This window comes from Psittacula echo, assembly GCF_963264785.1.
Source record: "Psittacula echo genome assembly, chromosome: 5".
Classification (NCBI taxonomy): Eukaryota; Metazoa; Chordata; class Aves; order Psittaciformes; family Psittacidae; genus Psittacula; species Psittacula echo.
Genome location: NC_137739.1, coordinates 43,061,796 through 43,083,500, shown reverse-complemented (window position 1 = coordinate 43,083,500; position 21,705 = coordinate 43,061,796). Strand labels below are relative to the sequence as shown.

The 21,705-nt window shown below is 38.7% G+C and overlaps 1 protein-coding gene across 2 annotated transcripts; it reads right to left on the bottom strand.

Annotated features, from left to right (window-relative positions):
* Positions 1-9,358: 9,358 nt before the first annotated feature.
* KATNBL1 (katanin regulatory subunit B1 like 1) lies at positions 9,359-20,922 on the bottom strand (the record flags this gene model as incomplete). Of its 2 annotated transcripts, XM_080619408.1 has the most annotated exons (9): positions 9,359-11,932; positions 13,535-13,628; positions 14,055-14,144; positions 14,701-14,790; positions 14,878-14,928; positions 15,112-15,230; positions 16,614-16,893; positions 17,261-17,301; positions 20,809-20,922. In XM_080619408.1, the coding sequence occupies 9 exons, from the start codon at positions 20,920-20,922 to the stop codon at positions 11,900-11,902; spliced, it is 912 nt and encodes a 303-aa protein (XP_080475534.1). In that variant the 3' UTR covers positions 9,359-11,899. The 2 variants fall into 2 exon arrangements, with proteins under 2 accessions (XP_080475534.1, XP_080475533.1); XM_080619407.1 differs by lacking the exon at positions 9,359-11,932 and having other exon boundaries at positions 12,761-13,628.
* Positions 20,923-21,705: the final 783 nt, after the last annotated feature.

The window sequence follows — 21,705 nt, the reverse complement described above, 5'->3', positions numbered from 1 at the left end:
CATTTCTGTCCTATTATGAAACTTCTGGCAGGTTTTCAGTGGGATGATTGACCAAAGGCCATTGAAGATTTCTCTGTACCATTTCAAAGCCTCCCTTTTCTTGGCTTTTTTTGGGTGTTTATTTTACACAACTTGCAGTGGCACCTAAAAGTGTAGTAAAGCAATTGTAATTGGTGCAAGCATTTTCTAGATGATACCCTCTTTGGTGTATTAAATATGTTGCTACAAAAACAATTACAGTGTGTACTGCTAGCAAATCTGGATTCATACTAAATATGAAGTAGTAAAGCCTAGGTGCTTGCATTATTTTCAAAGCAAAACAAAGCTGTCCCTTCAACTCCTCTTATTTGTAGAAAATCTGAATCGTCAAATAATTGAATTGTCAAATTATGGAATAATTGAATTCATTTGGCTAGTTCTTGATCTCAGAAATGAAGATGTGTTTCTGCAGTGCCTTGGGTTTTATTCTGAAGCTTTAGCTACTCCTACTGCTTGTCATCTCCAGCAGTAGCTGTAGGTTGGGTTTTTTTTGTTTGTTTTATTTGAGTTTTTTCGTTTTTTAGACAAACACATTGTGGCTGTTCTTGAGAAGCTGAGACCTGTAACTTTTCTTGGCTTTAAGCTCCTCTGTATGTACCTTTCTTGCACAAGACTGGTATTTGATATTTATATATATAACTTTATACTTACACAGCTGATACCTGAGGGAGTTTACCAGCTGGTGCTTCTTTGAAATTCAAAATTTAACACTTTGAAGAATTAACTGCCAAAAGCTTTTTCCTAATGTGCTGTTTCACTGTATTGGCCTGTGATTTTTCTGTAACTATTTCTAAGCTATTCTTGAAATAAGCAATTTTTGTTGTTCTACCCTTGAATCTTTGCCTTGTTTATCTGAATGAAATAATTTGGAGGTGCATTACACATCTATTACACTGTAAGAAAGCTAAATATGAATCCTGTTTTTATCTTTAAAATATAGTCCTATTTGTGTGGGCTTTTATGCTGAATTAGGCTGTGCAAGTAAAGACATGCCTTGATGAGCCTGAGTTAGTAATTCACAGAGAACTGCTCAAATGAACCACTGTGGTGAACTGCACACATTATCTATCATTTATCAATGGCAAACAAGCTAATTTTCTATGCCTTGTTACATTGCTATTCAATGTGTTAAACAGCTTCATTAAAGCAACATGATTAGCAACTTTACAATAAGTAGTAGTATTTCCTGTTTGACTCAAACAGTACCTACGTCAGCCCTAGACTAGAGGTTAATAAATATCCCGTGGGAGTGCAGTGATTCTTCCTATATTCTATTCATAGGTTTTTAATTTTTTGGTTGGCTCCCCCACCTGCCAAATCCTGGTTCAGCCTGAAGCAGGATTTGCCATTTCTCAGATCAGCACTTAGGGGTTAAATTACATAATTGTTAGATTCTTAATACAAGCTTTATAATATAAAATATTTCCAGTTGCAACATGAAGTCTTGTACTTTCCATATATTTCATGGGGTTGGATGCCTATTTCCCCACCCCCCCCCCCCCCAGTTTTTTGATCTTATGCAATAATGGGCCATTTCATATTTCTCATGCAATAGTTTTAAGTTTTTTGGGAAAAAAAAAAAAAGTAGCATAAGTCACCTTCAAAGACCTCTTCTCCCCTTCTAGCTACTTGCTTTCGATATTTGTAAGTGGATTTGATAGCAGGCTCCTTTGGGAAGCTACATATAGTTCTGGTGAAATACAGGGCCCACTGGAAGCGGCAGCTTTGCCACAGAAAGCAGGGGTCCTGATTTTGTATTTAGCTTTTAGAACTTTTATAGCAAACTTTCAGGCAAATAAAGTAACAACCAACATAAAAATTATTGCAAGATTTAATTTACAAACTTTTACTGTCTCCTTCAAACCTAAGGAACTCAGCAAAGCATCTTAAAAGTGGTGCTCACTCCAGACGGCAGACTAGTGTCTAGTTTAGAATTACTTTTTGCAAGGGTGAAGATCAAATCACTGCTACTCTGTATTGATGCAAGAGCTGGGGGACAAAAGGGGGAAGAAAAAGTGCATGAACTCCAAAAAATATGTATCAACAAAGTGAGGCCCCAGGTAATACCTACTTCAGAAAAAAGAAAAAAAGACCACCACCAAACAACAAACTAAATAAAATCCACTAAGCTGCTCATCTCAAAAGGATAATCTTATGTATTATATCCCTTTCTCAGCATGATGCTGGATGAAAAAGCAGCTGGACCTTTTAATGGCTGTAATGCAGGTATCTGGAATAGAAACATTCTTCGGCAAGGCCACAGAGAGCTCAAGCTCAGATGGACTACCGGCAAGTCCCACTGCAGGCTTTTACACAGCCAGTTATCTGTCTGGACAGACTGTGTCAGACAAAACACAGGGAGATTAAAAAGTCTGAACTTGTGCATTTAAAATGAGAAGATTCTCATAGCACACAAAGGATACAGTGGCATCTTGACCTGGAAGAGGCACATACAGAAAGAAAAACAGGTTCTTCTATAACTGAATCACAGACGCAACTTTAGATGAGTTTGGAACATCATCTAAGGGAAGCTCTGCTAAGAAAGAATCCTTCTGAGGGTTCAGCAACAGGGTCTCCTACTGTCTTGGCAGAGAAACCTGTGTCTGAAGCAGGATCTGGGAGCAGCAGATCATGGAGCAGTGCTGCAGCTACTCCACACGTGCTGCAACTCTGCGTGACTGACTGCTGGTGGTGCCCTGAAGAGAAAAAGTGCTATCTATGGGACAGTAGCTGTGGTTGAGGCTGGGTTCAAAAGCTGGCTTAGAGCAGTAATTACTGCTTATCTTCCTTTTATCTTGATGCTGGATGCAGAAGCAAAAGGTAGGACTTGCTGGAGCCATCCAACTCTAGTTCTTCTCACTCTAATCTCATTATTGAGAGTAAAATTCAATTATACTGCTGCAAAGCCACTGCAAATTATACTTTCATCAAAAAGTACAAGAACTGTTTCAGACCATTACAATCAGTTCAAGTTCTGAATCAGATTGAGTTCTGAATGTTTTCTGCCAAAATACAACATCAGATAAACATCAGAAAAATCTGACCGTTACATTGAACACCAGGAAACATGGGCAGCAGTACCTTGGAGATACACCTCAGAGTTAACATATCCTGGGCTGCATCAAGAGGAGTGTCGCCAGCAGATCCAGGGAGGGTGTTCTCACCATCTATTCCACTCTCCTAAGACCTCACCTGCAGTACTGCATCCAGCTCTGGGCCCCCCAACACAAAAGGGATGGGGACCTGCTCAAGCAAGTCCAGAGGAGGCCACAAAGATGACCAGAGGACTGGACATCCCTCCTATGAAGATAGGTTGAAAGAGCTGGGTTGTTCTGCCTGGAGCAGAGAAAGCTCTGGGGTGACCTTAGAGCAGCATTCCAGTACCTAAAGGGGGACTAAAAGAAAGCTGGACAGGGATTTGTTACAAAGAACTGTAGTGAAGGACAAGGGGTAATGGCTTTAAGCTGAAAGAAGATAGGTTTAGATTAGATATTAGGAATAAATACTTTACTGCGAGGATGGCTGTCCAGAGAAGTTGTGGCTGCTCCATCCGTGGAAGTGTGCAAGGCCAGGTTGAACAAGGCTTTGAGCAACCTGGTCTAGTGGAAGTTGTCCCTGCCCACGGCAGGAAGGTTAGAATCAGTTGATCTTTAAGGTCCCTTCCAACCCAAACCATTCTGTGATTTTATGATAGAACCTGCTTTAAGGTATGAAAACCAGCAGAAGGTTAATAGTGATAATCAAATACTACAAAGAAACCACAAAGCAATCCATTTTGCCAGAGGGAAAAAAAAAAAAAAAGTGTTAATGAGGATACCAAGAACTGTGGATAAACAGATTTCTCAATACAGAAGCCTATTATGATCAGGGTTTAGATTTAGTGAGGTTATACAGGAAGAGAGGTCTTGCAGTTCCTGTCACATAAGCAGAATTCTTGGTATGAGAACCATTTAATCCAAACCAGACTTGAGTGAGTCACCAGGGGCCTAAGTTCTTATTTTCCAGAGCTCACGAAGAACTATTAAATGAGGAAGTGTGTATCAGAACTGTGTATGCCAAAGCCTGCATAGAGAAATGCTGAAATATGCTTCACTAGTCCCCAGGCTGATGTAGGCAAGCTGCCAGTTGTGAAGGCAGCTCCAAGGGCGTTCTCTTATTTACAGCTCTTGAGAGTAAGGTGGCTGAGGTCATGCACAAATATTCTGACAATCTAGAAGGTAACTGTTAGATCACAATGCACTATTTCTTAAAAAAATAAATCCGCAACATCAGAGACCTCTTACTCAGGAGACATTAATATGTCTCCTTTTTAGTGAAAAATGGAGAGCAACATTTGTTGTTACCTGGCCACAGGTAACTTTATACACTACTTTATACTGGAGACAAAAATACTAGTTTTGTTTGGTAAGGTTTGTTTGGTTTTAGCTTTAGTAGCCAGCTTATCTGTTCAGGTGAAAAGCAACTAATACTGCTCTTTGAATCAAGAATTAAGAGATGGAAAGAATCCCTTTGCAGATGTTCTGAGACATGCCACCAACAGAAGCCTAAGTGCACTAGAGTGAAGAAGGAAGTGTAAAAATTATACTTCTGCACAGCAATGACTGCATATGCATGCTTACACAGCATTGTGTCAACAAGATGTATCCTCACTCTGCTCACCTCCCCAGTCATTTTCTGTGGAGTGAGAAAAGCCTAAAACACATAAGCTTGCAAAAATAAAGAGTTCAAGAAGGCAGCGATACTTTTAAAGACCGTACTCAGAGGGGGAAGCAGGATGGGTGAATAACAGGGAAAATAAACCAAACAAAACAACAAACCACTCACCTCTAAGCAGAAAGATTTCTCTCTAACTAGCCACCAGCCCACCATTTGTGAATATTCAGAACTGTGGGCATTTTTAATTAATACCTGGTAGAATATTTATGTTTAAAGCCCATTTATATACATACACACAAGCATTCCTAACAGCCTCATCTTAAATCTGGTGATTGAAATAGTCAGTGTGTATCATTCTGCTTCTCTAGTGTTAATGTAAGGGTTAAACAAAGTGGTAGCATCCACAGTTGCCATGTGTTATTCAGAGGTATAAGCCTGTAAGTTTTCACAGTCCAATGGCACTAAGCTGGTAATTTGGTTTGTAAGGAGAACCTGGAAGACTTGAGGTGCAAGACATCACTTGGGAAACCAGGTGTGCCAAATACGAAAGCATTTTATTCTCACTTGGGTAAGTGACAAGGTTGACATGGAGCTGGGATCTCAGCCAAGCAGATGCGCTCCAACACGTCAGAGAGGTGGGAAAACAGCAACTGGGATGAAATGTGACTGCTTTGCAAGCACCAAGTCTCCAGCCTTCCTTTGCAAAGTGTCTCACTGCTGTGGAATCAGGCACACAGGACTGGAAAGACTTCCTGTATCATCAAATCTGAATCTCTATCCATAGGCACCCTTCTTGGGTGATGGGAATTTTTGTACTGTATCTAAACCAAACAGCCCTCCTCCCTAGTTTTCATTTTATGCAATTCCCTACGCCAACACACAACCAGGAATGTATATATTAGCCACAGTCTGATGACAGTTGGCCCGTGTTCAAGCCTTCAATCCCCTTTAATGATTATTGATGCCACCACTATTTTTAGAGGGACCCTTTGCAGCACTACTCCGTCATGCAATTAGGGTAATGGTTCAGTTCATAACCAGCTACCCAGCTTATTTTTATGCTAATGCTGGCTGTTGGCACACAACTACTCCAGAATTAATACTTCTGTTGATCATCACTCATTCTGGGTGATTAAAAAGCATCAAGCTTTTAGACTTACCAGAGCACAGAGCAGAGAACAGAACTTGCCAGTTACTCTTTAGTCCTGATCCACTAGTAATAGCCAGAAACTTACAATGTTGAAAACAAGGTTTTACCACTACTTGCACAATGATGGTTCGTTATATTTTTAGAATTTTATTTACTTTTTTCTGCAGCTGGAACAGGGGGTGGCACAGTCATCCAGAAACGAACTAACACAGCAAAGGTTTTTTTTCTTTTTCAGTCAGAAACTTCATTGTTTTAAACAAACACACATAAATGTCTATGCCTTTCAGCTTCAAAATAAAGTACTATTAGCAGACACAGAAAGAAGGTATTACAGCCCTCCAAACCAAACACATGACAAATAGTTCCTCTCTGCATTCACTGTAGCAGTTTCATCAGCATGGAAGTAGCATTTTTGGTTTCTTACAGCTAAGAGCTGTGAAGACTTCAACTCCCCAATAATCTATCATTCCACTTTTATCTAAACCAACTAGATACCACCACAGCTGATTCACATGCAATAAGAAAACTCAACAGTAATGAAATACAGCCAGCTGTTGAGAGAATGTATTTGTGCAACTTCTCCATTTGGAATCAAATATGCCACAGGCTTCTTGGATGTGGCAATCTTCTGAAAGTGTCGCTAAAAATGATTTAAACTCTTGCAGAAAACAAGTTTGTCTCATGCAGAAGAGAGGCATAATGAAAGCCTGTTGACAGAAAAGACCACCTATTTTTCTGAAGCTGAAACTGTACCAAGTCTTTCAATCAAATCAATCCAAAGACATACCAAGTCTTTCAATCCAAGTCTTTCAATCCATCCTGAAACAAGAGTGAAAGTGGCAACTGCAAGCTGCAAACACAATTCAGACTTTCTGAAAGTGAAGCTCAGTAGATTAAATACAGCTTGAAAAAGAGCCATCAACCTAAATTACAAGAGCTACTTGAAATTGTCTGCAGGTCACTTTAAAGTATGATGCCAGAGTATGTATGTATTCCAACATTTACACCCACAAAAGCAGACAGTCTTGGAATGTAACATTCATCTTGATATTCAGATTTGTCTTAGTTGTTTCACAATACACATAGTGCTTACAAAAAAAAAAATTATTGTAAAGCTGTTTTCGTCATGTGTTCATGTGGTCTGGAAGCTGTTACTTCCCAAAGGGAATTCAAATGACTTTAAGCACTGAAATTAAGGGAAGTAGGGGTGGAAAACACAAATATGGCATCCTTGTATTTTGTTACAGCAAAGGAAGATGTTCAAGACCCCATGGTTGTTCATCTGTAGTCAATTAATGACCAAGTGAACTGAAGCAGTGATCTGTACAAAACTGAAACGAAGTACCACATTCAATCCAAATAAGCAGACTTCATTTTATAGCAATGTGATCAGCAGCTACAATCTGCATATAGAGATATACTACAAAAATCTAGTCAGTACAGAAACAAAAATATTCTGCAACAGTTGAAGGCTGTGTGATTATTTCTATTCTATCACATTAAGGCACAGTGCTACACCTCCTGCCTCCCGTACAGCAGGTCTGCAACACAGCCCAACTTGGTACTCCATAGAAAATAAGTAATTCTGCAGCTATGGTTATTTAGAGTGAGAATATTTTTTCCAGTCAAGTTCAAACTCAAACTTGAAGCCATGAGCATCCACTTCAGTTAGCAGGTATTAACAAAATTTGTGTGAAGTTTTAGAGGGAAAAATGTTCACAGTTGCTTCAAAGTGAATAATGTTAAATAGCTAGCCCTCAGGTTTATCAAGAATTTTCATCCCCCCCTCTTCTAACAATACCCACATTACGTTTTAACCAGAAGAGGAAGCAATTACATCAGTAAGTGCTAAAGAATGGAGGGAGAAAATATATACTTGTATTTAGTCTCAATCCTAATACACAAACCAAGCCATTTACAGTAGTGTAATATAAGTACTATCAACCCAAGCATGCTCTATCTATTCTCTAAGTGAATCTTTATCTGTAGCCTACAATGATTACTGTGTGTAGGAAGACAGACAAATAAAACTACACTGTCTGATCTTTACCAAGGCTATTAAAACCAGTTTTCTTTTTTCCCCCTCCTCCTCTAATGCAGCATCAGTTCAACATAAAGTTCCTCACACAAGAGCCAAATGCTCTCATAAACTAATTTGCCTTATACAAAAGTTGGAATAACTTCACACCAGTAGCATGATTTGCATCATTTTGTATTCTGAAATAGTTGGCTATAAACCACCTGTTTTCCTTTGTACTAGAAAACTGGGCACAAAATATAGCTGCAAATTTACACACCAAGACAGGCATTCATTCTTCTGTAAAACTGGAAGATCTGGCAAGATGAACTGGCAAAAGTGATCACTTGCTAGCTGAAAAGTGTAAGCTCTACACAAAGACACTGTCAAGTTTCTACACACAAAAATGTCCAACATTTCAAGAAAATGCCCGACAAAAACGAAATACCACAAATCAGCACTTCAAACTTATTTCCTCAATGCAAAATGCATAGAGACCTGTAACCCCAGAACTGCCTACTTCATACACCTGAAAATGAAAATAGAGCCTGCTTTAACATACGTACGGTACAATGCAGTGGGACTCATCTCAGTTTATCAGTACTTTTTTTGTCCTTTCCTATTCTCTCATCTCTCCTGCACCCCATGTGTTAAAACTGCAGCCTCTGATAACAATAAGGCAGGCCAACAGAAAGGGGAAGGTAATTTTAATTATACCTTACTGCAGAAGATAAGCTCCTGTAGGGCTGATGCTAATTTTTTTTTTTAATCACTGCATTTATTTATAAGCACTGTTAAGCAGCCTGGAACTGGCAGCACCTGTATACAAGGCTATTCCACTGCAGAGTACTCTTCACCAAGAAACAGGTGGAACTCCTTAAAAATGGAGCTATAATCATCAAGACATACAAGCTTCTTTGTACTCAGCTAATTAACAGGATAGCTTTTTCTTTCTCCAATCTTCAGCAAGCTATCAGCAATACCTAAACTCTGATTCTTACATCAACAGAACATTGGAGAGTTTCTTCACCTGTGCAGAAAGAGGCAATTTACCAGAAGGCTTCTTTAATTTCAGTTTAGGGGATGAGTAAGTCCTAGTTCATGCTTCAAATAAAAACCTTTTCAGCAAAACAGCCTCAAGTACTCTCAAGGAACATGGAGGCAAAAGACATACTGTTTTTCAAAGACATTAATTTCATATCAAGTGGTATCCCATGAAGAACAGCTTTGCAGAGTCACCCTTCACCCTCAAGTGTGTACATGCTCCTGCATCACAAAACCATACAGGATAAAGGATTAATTGTCTCTGGATCTTTTGACACTCATAGAAACAGCAGTTTGAGAAATTATGACATAAAAATTAGCATTTGTGCACATGACTGTTCATGAACTTAATTCTTAGATTCACTGAGACAACTGCATAGATTTCAAGGAGTTACACAGCTATTAAGACATTTTACTCATGTTACCATTGAGCAGCTATCATACACTTACATTATATTACAGCAAACCAATTCCTAGCTATTTGAGAACTAAGAGCATACAGGCACCTGAGCTTGAATGTCAGTTCAAGAGTTTGAAATCAGTTCAAGATCATGACAGAAAAATCATTTCATAATGGAGACACCAGAAACCTGTTCTTATAAATCTAGTAAGTGCCTGAGAACAGTAAGAAAATTTCTTTTAAAGTAAGGCACAGATACTAATGACTTAATGTTTAATACTCTATTATTTATGCTGTCAAAATACAACTTTTGGCAGTTAAAAATAATGCATGATTTTATTAGATATTTCTCAAGAGTGATCCTCAAGTCAATCTTACCTTGCCACTGGAACAAAAGCACCATCCACAGTTACAAGTTGATAAATCCATGGCCACATGCAGAATTCATTGCAAGCCCATGTATTTACATCTACAGTCAAGCTGGATTTTTGAGTACTAGAGTATTTCACTTTAATCAATTAGAATGATTACTTATTATTACCAGAAATACATGGCCATGAGTTACTTCATTCTATTAAAAAAACCACCACCACCCCCCCCAAAAAAAAAAAAACAAAACCAAAACCAACCAACAAACAGAAGATCGGAATTTAATCACCTTTTAGATAATTGCACAAGAATACTGTAGAGTTTCAGCAGCTGCTACCCAAATTATAAAGCTAGTCTTTCTGTTACTTTTACATTTAAGCACTCAACAGTAAATACAAGAATGGAATCATATTATAGTTCCTTTAAACTTTTAATTGTCAGCAAGGACATTTGAAAAGCAGTAAGTTTTATCTCAAACCCTGGGTGTGGAATACCTCTAACGATACATGAAAATTCAAGCAAAAAGATTTGGCTGTGTGCATCTCAAGATTATCCCACAGAGTTATCTGTTTTGGGATATCCCAGAACTCTTCCCTGTAGCCAGTTGCCCTGGGAAGTGCAAAACCTTTGGTGGTTTAAAGAATAGTCAAATAACCAAAAGCACCAAATTCTGATATCTTTCTAGCTGGCCTTCAAAAGACAGCAATAATATGTAAATTAAATACAAAACACAACAGGAGGCCTGAAGCTGTTGACCACTACACATCAGTTTAAAATTAATTTATTTCATCTGTAAAGCAAAAACCACTTGGGGCTATCAAAAAACTTTTCTCTTGCACATCAATAAAAGTGCAATGCTTAATGCTAGGTATGAAAACAACCCTTGTAAATACTTAGATTTTTAAAGAAGTAGACTGTTTGGTGATACATGCTTTGCATGTATTTATGTTTTAAGTGAACAGGTGGCACTTCATAAGTTTTAATTGGAAAAGCGTGCTTCCTAGTCAGAAAATAAAAAGGCAATAGCAAGCCTAAATCAAAACTCCCTCAGAGCTATTAAGCCATAGCTTTTAAATTAAAATAGTACAGGATAGCAAAAGGACAGTAGAAGAGTTAATAGCTGTATTTTCAATGCTATTGTTGGTATAAAATTGCAATCATTGCTCAGGCTAAAACTTGATTAATTTTGCAAAAGCTCTCTGTAATTTTCTTAAGGAGGTAGTATAAAAAGGGTGTGGCTTGCAAAACTTGGCCTCATCTGGCTGTAAACATTTCAAACAATAGACATAAATACCTATGATAAAAAGTACAGTGGAAGAGATTATTCTAGAAATTGTTTTATGAACTTGAAAAGAAAAACAGTAGATACATTTAATATTTACTTATTTGCATGTACTTTAAATGATACAGAACAAGATTACTATGTTAGAAATTCACATACAATATAAAAACATTTGTTAGACAAAGTCACCATTCTGCTGACATTTGCAATAACTGTTTATCCAAGCTTAACTTCAGGTATAATATTTTTCATACATGAATTTTTGTATATGTGCAATGTTTCATTAACTACACAATGTGAAACCCTGATTTTTGTAGTTTTTCATCACAATCTGAACATAATAGCTATCTGCATCTTAACACATTGGCTTTTTGAAACACTAGTAATTAAGGCATCTCTGCTGTGTAGTTTCTCAATAGTGCAAACAAAAACTGTCTTTAATAATTTGATTAAAACACAGAAGTAATTGAATATCCTGAAGTTGTTTTTTTTTTTTTTTTTTTTTTTTTTTTTTTTTTTTTTTAAATGTAACTGGAAGATAGTTGTGCATTTTGGAGTTCTCTTGTGAAAGACAGATTTAAAAACTCTTAATGCTGATTGCTTTTGTTGGTTCCTTGTAACTGGTTCAGCTGTCTTGGCTTCATGACAGGATAATTCATCTTTTGTGGTATGTTGTAGTAAAATACAGTAGCATTTCAATGAATACCTAGTAACTAAGTGAATCCCAAATGCAGCAAAGGCATACAGTTTTCATAGTGCACTTTCACCTCACTGAAGTAAAAGTTGCTCCTACTAGATATTTTTCCACTTCAATGTGAAGTTGATTGTTATGATGTTAGTGGTTTTATTAAACAGCTTGACAGTTCAGTTCTCTTCTGCCAGTATCTCTCAAAAGGCTTCCAGACATAGTACATATTTCACGTAAGCAGTTTCCCAATCGTGTCAGTGCAGCTGTAATAAATAAGCATTTATATCCTAGAAGGAAAAAAACAAAACAAAACAAAACAAAAAACCAGGAGAAAGTGTTTGTCACATTACTTGTAGCTGTAACACTGACTGTATGTCTGAGGCAGGGTAACCTATCAGAACCATAATACAAAAGTTAATTATATTTAGGCTAAATTTCAGAACAAGTTATCTTCAAGATTACTTTCAATTAATGCTTTTAATGGCATTTCTTTATGTAATGAAGAGTCTGCAGAACAGTGTGATTAGTTTCCAAAGCACCAATTCAGTTTTTCCTCTTCTCAGTGCATCCACAGGAAAAGAAGTCATCATCATGAGATCATGTATTTGAAACATGTTTATTAAGAGTGATGTTCCTTCATCACATCCCTCCAGCATACTTGTACTAGTCCTATTGCTCTTGACTTGTTCAGATCACAATCTATCCTGATATACATTAAGACATAGGCAAACAAACAGGAAGAGAAACAGAATCTCAAGAGAAATAAACTGACACTGGCTGTAACTGCTATGTTGATCTACCAGAAGAACTAGGCAGTCTGTATTACAAGCTCCTACTCCTCTTCCATTTGGGAGTTAGAACTCAGTTCTGCATGCCTGCTGACTGAAGCTGTAAGACATTTGTAATTATCCTCATAGAGACATCAAAATTGAAGTCAGAGGAGCACAGCAGTGCCAGAAGAACAAGAAATAACTTACTTGGCTGATACATCAAAGTGACAAATTCTGTAGCCATAGAATTGTATCTGAAGGACCTTTGCAGAATCTATAAGCATTCAATCTTTAAGTCCTTCTCAAGTTCACTCAAATCCTGCACATAACCAAGTGTCTGCTTTAAGGCCTTTCCCACTGTCTGCCTTAACCAGGTCCCTCTATGTTGACAGGTTTCTTATTCCGTGTAATTCTTAGTGCCCAACCTCAGAAAGCCATGTTAATAGACAGGAGTATAATGAGCAGCAAATCATACATCTACCAGACATCCTCATTATATTACTGATACCACAACATGTTTGCCTTGAGAAAAGCAAATAAGGTTCACTTCAGATGGAGACACTTCTTTGCTATCCACAAAACTCATTTAAGCATTAGGCCAGCAATAAGCTTTAAGATTTAATATCTTGGCACTTGCCCCAGTCACTTGATGTGCAAATGCTAACAGTGCTGGGCTAAGATTCTCCCTGCTGCATTACACTTACAACAATGGCTATAAAAATCACAGAATCAACTAGGCTGGAAAAGACCTTTAAGATCATCAAGTCCAGCCTTTATTCCAGGACTGCGAAGTCCACCACTAAACCATGTCACTAAGGGCCTCGTTTACACAGTCTTTGAACACTTCCAGGGACAGTGATTCCACCACTTTCCTGGGCAGCCTGTTCCAATATCTGATCACCCTTTTTTTTTTTTTTCTTTAATATCCAGTCTAAACCAAACCTGGCACAGCTTGAAGCTCTTTGCTCTTGTAAAAATTGTGCAATATGCTTGAGCATTAGTGGAAAATAAAGGTGTTTATATCAATCAATAGTTTAGCATAAATAACACCAAACGAGAGTAATACTGCAAGTGATGCAATTCTATGTTCGTTACTAAACACAAACGGAACTGGATTACCTTAGCTATGTTACCAGTATATCCTGGAACCAGTGTCAGATGATTCTGCTGTTCCCATAAATCACTTAATTCTCGTTTTAAAATATGAATATTTCTGAAAAAAAAAAAGAATGACCACCACTTTATAACAAACATACATTTCAGTACTTTCTGACTGAAACACAACTACTACATATAGACTTAGTCTATATGATATTGCCACAATATCAGAAAATTTTGATCCAACTTCTACAGCATTTGTATTAACCCGTGATATGACTATATGCTAGATGTATTAAAACCAAAAAACCAACCCCCCCCCAAAAAAAAAACCCATCCCAAAACATGACAATACTTAAACTAAGTTTCCAAACACCACCTATATCTTAAGAACATAACTTAAGTGCTTTTAAGCTTTTACTTTCAAATTATTTTTCTTTTGTAGAAAAGGTGTGCTCCTACTGATTGAAGTTGAAACAGAATTTTTGAGATGGAATAAGCTACAAACCCCCATTTAAATATTTCCCAACACTATACTCACCCATCCTCTGCCTTTTCTGTATATGCAGATAGTTCTGACCACCATCTTTTAATGACAGCCTGAAGCCAGTTTAAACCAACTATCACATATCTGTAACAACATATTTTACATATTATGCTTTTTTCCCCGCTCTCCAGTATCTACAGGTCAGCTAAAGTATCAAGACAAAATGGTAAGCAACTTAGAAGACATGTTTTCTATTCTGGAACATGTATCTAGACAAATTGGCAAGCTTGAAATTGAAGACATAAGCAAGTACTTAAGGTGCAAAACTGAAGCTCTTACTGAAAAGAAGAAATTCTTCAAGTATTTTGCCTCAAAACTTTGCCTTGATTTCATGTTATAAAGCATATTAAAGCCTCAGTGCTATCCTGTTTTACTGTTTAGGATAAATAAATTTGCCTAAGGGCAAAACCTGTCCCTGCCAGTACTTAACCTTGCAGAAAAGGGTTTCTGCACCACCGGTTTGTTAACGGAGAAAGTTTCACAGGAAAGATTCACTTCAGGTAGGTGTTTCTTTAGAAAAGCAGCTTTGGGAGAAGGGGCAGAGGGAACAAAAGTCAGAGGACTAGACACCATTAATGTCTAGGACAGTGCATAGCCAGGAAGCAGGGGTGTTTTGAAAACATGTGAAACTAATACTTACTCTTCATATTTGCTTTTAAGCAGAGATTTCACTAAAGGCAAAAGATCTACACAGCAGCCAACTGAAATAAATGGTTTTTCTTCCTGTAAACTTAAAAACCACAAGATGTTTCAGAAAGTGCTTGAGCATCAGAGTGGTTATAGCAGATTCTTATCCCCCACTTCTTTTTGTTCGTACCTCTTTGTAAGCACAGGAAGGCAGTCTACTACTACTCCAAGATCCTGTATCCTAGAATCATTAAGAAAAAATATCAGAAATGTTACTGGTAAAGCATAGGTTGAAGTATATGCTTCAACTATGATTTAAAGAATAAATATAATAAAGTTACAACATTTAAGGAACCCCTAAAAATACTGCAGCATATTTGGGATTGTTACTACTTCAAGAATATAGAAGAGACACCTAATTTACCTCACTAAGTAGGTGACCAGTTCATTTATACTCCTTCTTCTCCAAAAGGTTAAAGCTACATTCAGCCTCAGATTCCTGCTGAAAAGAACTTGAGTCATAGTTTCATGGTCCTGAGAAACCTATATATTTATGAAAATATAAAAGTTTACCACAAGTTTAGTAGCCAGCAACAACACAGTAAGCTACTGTAATATAGTAACTTAGTATATGAAAATATCCTTTCCTACCTGTATGCTTTTAGAAATTTAGCTAACAATGGCCTTAAACCCCACAAATTTCCCTTAGAAGGCTGCACAAATAGATAAAGACTACTTAACCCACAAGCTACAAGAATAAGGTTTGCAGACACCTAAAGAGAGGTATCTAATGATTAAATGGAGCATTCATGAGCATGAACCTATAATTCTCACCAACTTTGAGTATTTTACTTAGATGTTTATTAATTTTGACATGATTCAGACATAAGTAATTATTTGTATTCTTCTGTACTTTCACAGAAAAGGTTTGTTTTTGAAAAATCTCATTCCTGGAATGAAGTTTAGGTATTTTATTAAAATTCCTTTGACTGGAATAAACACTGCAGACCATCCACATTAGTCATCTGTGGCCAGGGATCTGGTCTTTAGTTTCTCAGAGCTTAAATCCTTCCCAGTCTTCATTTCTTTACCCTTCTTTTCTTATTCTAACTATTCTGCTCCTCCTTCCTTGAAATCATCAATATGATGGAGTGGAGGAGTGCCAAATTTGTACCTCCAGCCCACTGGACTCTGAGCTGTCTGTTCATGGCAGTCCACGTTTCCAGTACCATGAAAAGGCAGCATGGTGATAGTCTTCAATCTGATCTTCCCTGCCATGCCTCACTTTAAACACCTGCAAGCCACAATGGGTAACAAGCATCTAAGGTGACAGAAGTGGAAATTTCATCATTAAGGGACTTAAATGGACTAGACTGTCACAACACCCATTTCATTTAAATATCTGACCTTTTAGCCAGTTTCAGAAGCCCCACAAACATTCACTGAGTTTCATCAAGCAACCTTAACAAGAAATACAGTCTCATACAAGCTCCTAAGCTAGTTACGTACGCACTAAGCTGACACTGTTACTGAAGATGGTTTTATCCTGCCTCACCAGCTTATTCCCATTCACACCCCAACACTTTCACGCTTCCATAAACATGTGTGTGGCCATGCATCATGTCAGATCATGAAACCTAACCAGGTCCAAAAAATGTTTCCTTTGGTGCTGGTGCAATTTTAACTCAGACTAGCCTGGAAGATCTGAGCTTCTGTGCTGATCCAAACATGGGGAAACTGGCAGTACTATTACTGTTGGCAATGGTATTATAATAAACTGACAGATAAAGGTGGTAAATTGCAAGATCTGAGCCAACCTGTATGTTAAGAAGATTAGTATCATTGAAAAATTTCACAGCTAACCACACAAGGAAACTACCAGGAATACTTTTATTTTAAACTGAAGTTTCTTTAAACTCTACTTACCTCTGAAAAAAACCCACTGTATTTGGATGAGGGGCCTTCTGTTTGAGATGAACCAGAGTCGCTAGAATTCAGGAAGTACGTACGACTATTGTGCACTTTCGCTAGCAGATTCCCTGCACAAGCCAGTTCATTTTCTTTATTTGCCATGTCACAGTCCCTAGATTTAGGGAGCTGTTTCTTTCTGTAACAAGGCTTTGGAGTATAGCAATGAACTTTTCTTTTACAATAAACTACTTTGAAAAGAGAGAGGGGACTTGTCACCGTTTTTCCAACTGTTGCTCTGAAACAATAAAGCAGTATTTTAGTGAAGGTTGCTGTAAACCTAAGCAATACTTTCTGTTAACTTAAAATATATCATTATGAATTCAGTAGTCAACTTGCAGGTTACTTAGAACACTTTATCCCCAAGATACTTCAGATAACCCAAATAGTCATGAAAGTCTAAGAGCTACCACCAACATTTTTTCTTGCTTTTATGAATGCAGAGACTTATTATTATGGAAGCAGACCCAAGAATCAATTCTCAGTAAAATTAAGACCTATCTTTTATCTGTGTCTGTCTGGGTATTGTAATACATTTAAACTGCTTTTTCCTCTGTCTCCCTCTCACTTGAAACTCAAGACTCTTCACACCATCACTCTCCTACCTGTTTCTGTATGAAGCCAGCTGTTTTGGAGGTTTCTTACCCTGGGAGAAAGGGAATAGAGAAGAAAAAAAACTGTATTATTAAAAAGGACCAAACACTCCACAGTTTGTCAAAAAGAAGCAGCCCTGCTTGACCGTAGCCTACGGATTCCCTCCCTTCCACCCACTCTTTCTATTCTGCAACTTAAGCACAGCTATGTTAACCTTCCTGTAATCTTCAAGTATTTCAGAGTAGCCTAAAGATGGACTCTCTCTGCCCCAGCTGTCCTTGGAGCACCATGATCAGCTGTAGGGTATCTTTGGCAAGAGGCGGGATTGTGACATAAGCAATGGATTCTTTAGTTACGAGCAAACTAAATGCCGACACATGAAAAGCCTCCTGGAATCTGATGGCAAAACGGCATTACTCATCGCACCTAAATTTAAAGGCCCGTAATATGATGCCTGTAACATGCTAGTATTAGGAAGGATAATAGAGAACACTTCCCCACCAAAGCAGAAGGGTGGGGGAGAAGGGGAAATCAAGACTGCTGTAGACAACACGAGCTTGATTATCCTGAATTCGTTCATAGGAAACAGATTAGCACCCTGACACCAGACAGGCTGCATAAAACAGTGATATCCTACAGGAATAACAAAATTAATTCAAGGTAGTGCCACACCTTTGAAAATTAAGCAACACAATTTGAAGATGAATTTCTGAAGACTGTCTTTCATGCAATAGTCTTCAATATTTTAGACCTTCATGTAATGAAGATGAGCTTAATTGCATTGTTCTCTTTTTACTGGTAAAAAGAAGAAAGTACTAAGATGCTCAAGTTAGAAATACGTATTTCCACATGAACAGGTACTAAGCTCATATACTGCTGCCATTTCAACTTGAAAATTGACATAGAATCACAGAATAGTTAGGGTTGGAAAGGACCTTAAGATCATCTAGTTCCAACCCCCCTGCCATGGGAAGGGACACCTCACACTAAACCATGCCACCCAAGGCTCAGCCCAGCCTGGCCTTGGACACAGCCAGGGATGGAGCATTCACAACTTCCCTGGGCAACCCATTCCAGTGCCTCACCACCCTCACAGTAAAGAACTTCTTCCTTATATCCAATCTAAACTTCCCCTGTTTAAGTTTTAACCCATTACCCCTTGTCCTATCACTACAGTCCCTGATGAATAGTCCCTCCCCAGCACCCTTGTAGGCCCCCTTCAGATACTGAAAGGCTGCTATGAGGTCTCCACGCAGCCTTCTCTTCTCCAGGCTGAACAGCCCCAACTTTCTCAGCCTGCCTTCATACAAGAGGTGCTCCACTCCCCTGATCATCCTCCTCGAGGCTCTCCTCTGGACTTGTCCCAACAGTTCCATGTCCTTTTTCTGTTGAGGACACCAGAACTGCACACAATACTCCAAGTGAGGTCTCATGAGAGCAGAGTAGAGAGGCAAGATCACCTCCTTCGACCTGCTGGTCATGCTCCTCTTGATGCAGCCCAGGATACGGTTGGCTTTCTGGGCTGTGAGCGCACACTGCTGGCTCATGTTCATTTTCTCATCAACCAACACTCTCATGTCCTTCTCCACAGGGCTGCTCTGAATCTCTTCTCTGCCCAACCTGTAGCTGTGCCTGGGACTGCTGACACCCAGGTGTAGGACCTTGCACTTGGCATGGTTAAACTTCATAAGGTTGGCATCAGCCCACCTCACAAGCGTGTCAAGGTCCCTCTGGATGGCATCCCTTCCCTCTAGCATATCAACCGAACCACACAGCTTGGTGTCATCGGCAAACTTGCTGAGGGCGCACTCAATCCCACTGTCCATGTCACCGACAAAGATGTTGAACAAGACCGATCCCAACACCGATCCCTGAGGGACACCACTCATTACTGGTCTCCGGCCGTACATTGAGCCATTGACCACAACTCTTTGCGTGCGGCCATCCAGCCAGTTCCTTATACACCGAGTGGTCCATGTATCAAATTGATGTCTCTCCAATTTAGAGACAAGGATGTCATGTGGGACAGTGTTGAAGTCTTTGCACAAGTCCAGGTAGATGACGTCAACTGCTCTATCCCTGTCCATCAGTTCCGTAGCCCCATCATAGAAGGCCACCAAATTGGTTAGGTAGGATTTTCCCTTAGTGAAGCCATGCTGGCTGTCACCAATCACCTTGTTTTCCATGTGCCTTAGGATGCCTTCCAGGAGAATATGCTCCAGGATTTTGCCAGGCACAGAGGTGAGACTGACTGGTCTGTAATTCCCCGGGTCATCCATTTTCCCCTTCTTGAAAATGGGGTTATATTTCCCTTTTTCCAGTTGTTGGGAACTTCACCCGACTGTCATGATTTTTCAAATACGATGGCCAGTGGCTTAGCAACTTCATTTGCCAGCTCTTTCAGGACCCGCGGATGGATTTCATCAGGATGGATTTGTGTACATTCAGGTTCTTAAGATGGTCTCGAACCAGATCCTCTCCTACAGTGGGCCTAGGGCCTTCATTCTCACAGTCCCTGCGTCCACCTTCCAAGACTTGGGTGGAAGTCTTGTTGGACATGACTCTTTACATATATGCTGTGCACATCAGCAAAACAGTGCTATGATCTTAACACCAACTCAAAATCATGTGGGTTTTAATACCTTATTTCAAGAAGCAAAGAGATACTGGCATCTTTACCACTGTTTGAAGTGATTTTGCAGTTAAGTTTACTTCCCTAAAGCTTTCTCCGTGCTCTGCTGCCTTACTCTTCAGCCAGTAACACAAGTAAGATGTTTAAGAAATTGCTTCTGAGTAGCAAGAATCCAGTGAAAGCATATGTGTTACAAGACAATGTGATAGATCCAGCTATACCATAATACAAAGACAGGTCCATTTCAATGCAGATATTCCACCTACCCCACCTCTTACCTGTGCCATGTAGCTCTCCTAGCAAGAGAGAACTTTTTAATGGTAGAACTCCTCTACTGTAACAGTTCTTAAATAGACTGCAGAGTAGGCATGAGTAAAACCATATAAGCACCTACTGCTCATGTGGATGATATGATGCCTATAATTGTGTAGTCTGTGCAGTGATGGCCTATCATAGAATCTTACAACAGTTTGGGTTGGAATGGACCTTCAAAGGTCATCTAGTCCAACTCTCCTGCAATAAGCAGGGACCTCTTCAACTAGATCAGGTTACCCAGAAACACATCCAGCCTGGCAATGTCTCCAGGGGTGGCACATACACCACCTCTCTGGGCAACCTGTGCCAATATTTTACCATCCCCATTGTAAAGAATTTTTTCTTAACACCCAGCCTTAATCTCCCTCTTTCAGTTTAAAACCAAACCCCCTTGCTGTATCACAACAGACCCTGCTGATAAGTCTATGTATTATAATGCAGTTTTCATAATATAATTGCTGTTAAAGTTCTATTGCAAGTCTAAACATGAAATACCCAATAATGCTGTGCTTCTAGTTTTAGACTGCTCAGAACCATGAACTTGTTTGAATGTTTACTTCAGTTTCATCTGAGGAGATAAAAAAAAAAAACCCACAACCACAAAGAGCTTACCTCCTTCATGATCTTTTTAGTGGAAGAAGAGATTCTTTTCCTGGGGAGATCAATGGGATGACCTTCAATATGCAGTACTTTCTGTTTTCTAACATTGTGGGCTTCAGATGCCATAATCTCTTGAATCCCTGTTTTCAAGGGAAAGATACTCAGTTATGTTTTCTAAAACTTTCAGTCAACTTCCTGCAAATACAGGTGGCAAAACACTTAAAAAAGTTCAACTATTCACAAGATGTTCCATCATCTAAATAACCCAAGACATCATCCTTTAGCAAATGGTAGCTAGATCATTAGTAATATGCTGATGAGTACTTCAAAATTACTCTTTAGTTTTCAGCCCCTCCCAAAGAAATAGAGGTAGAGATTCTGTTTTCAATCCAGCTTAGTACACCTGCACTGAGGGGTGTCATACAGATAAGAATTCAAGTAAAGGAAAAGGCAATTTAGGAGACTTCTCCAAATTCCACACTATGAATTTCACCTGCAACCTAGAGGGGAAAATAAAAAATTGAAGAGAAAGACCTCCCTGTAATTTATTGGGAAATCCACTTCCCTGCCCACTTTTCTAAGCATATGACTGGCTATTTTTCATATTTAAAAAAATAAAATCTTTATTCCACAGTTAACCAACACTAAAATGTCTAAGGGACTCTGCCTTGAAGTATGCAAATATTTTTACAAGAATCAAACCCAAGACTGAGACACTTGCACATACGGTTTTACAATTGTTTAAGTGATTCAGACAAGACACTGCTTGAGACTGGATTAAAGAACTACATCATATTTCAGCGTGAAAATGTTTTAGCAAGACACACTACCTTACTTTTAAAGACCACTCCTTTGCTCCAATTTTATTGTTTTTTCCCCCTAAGTGGCAAAACTCTGGTCTCAACATGA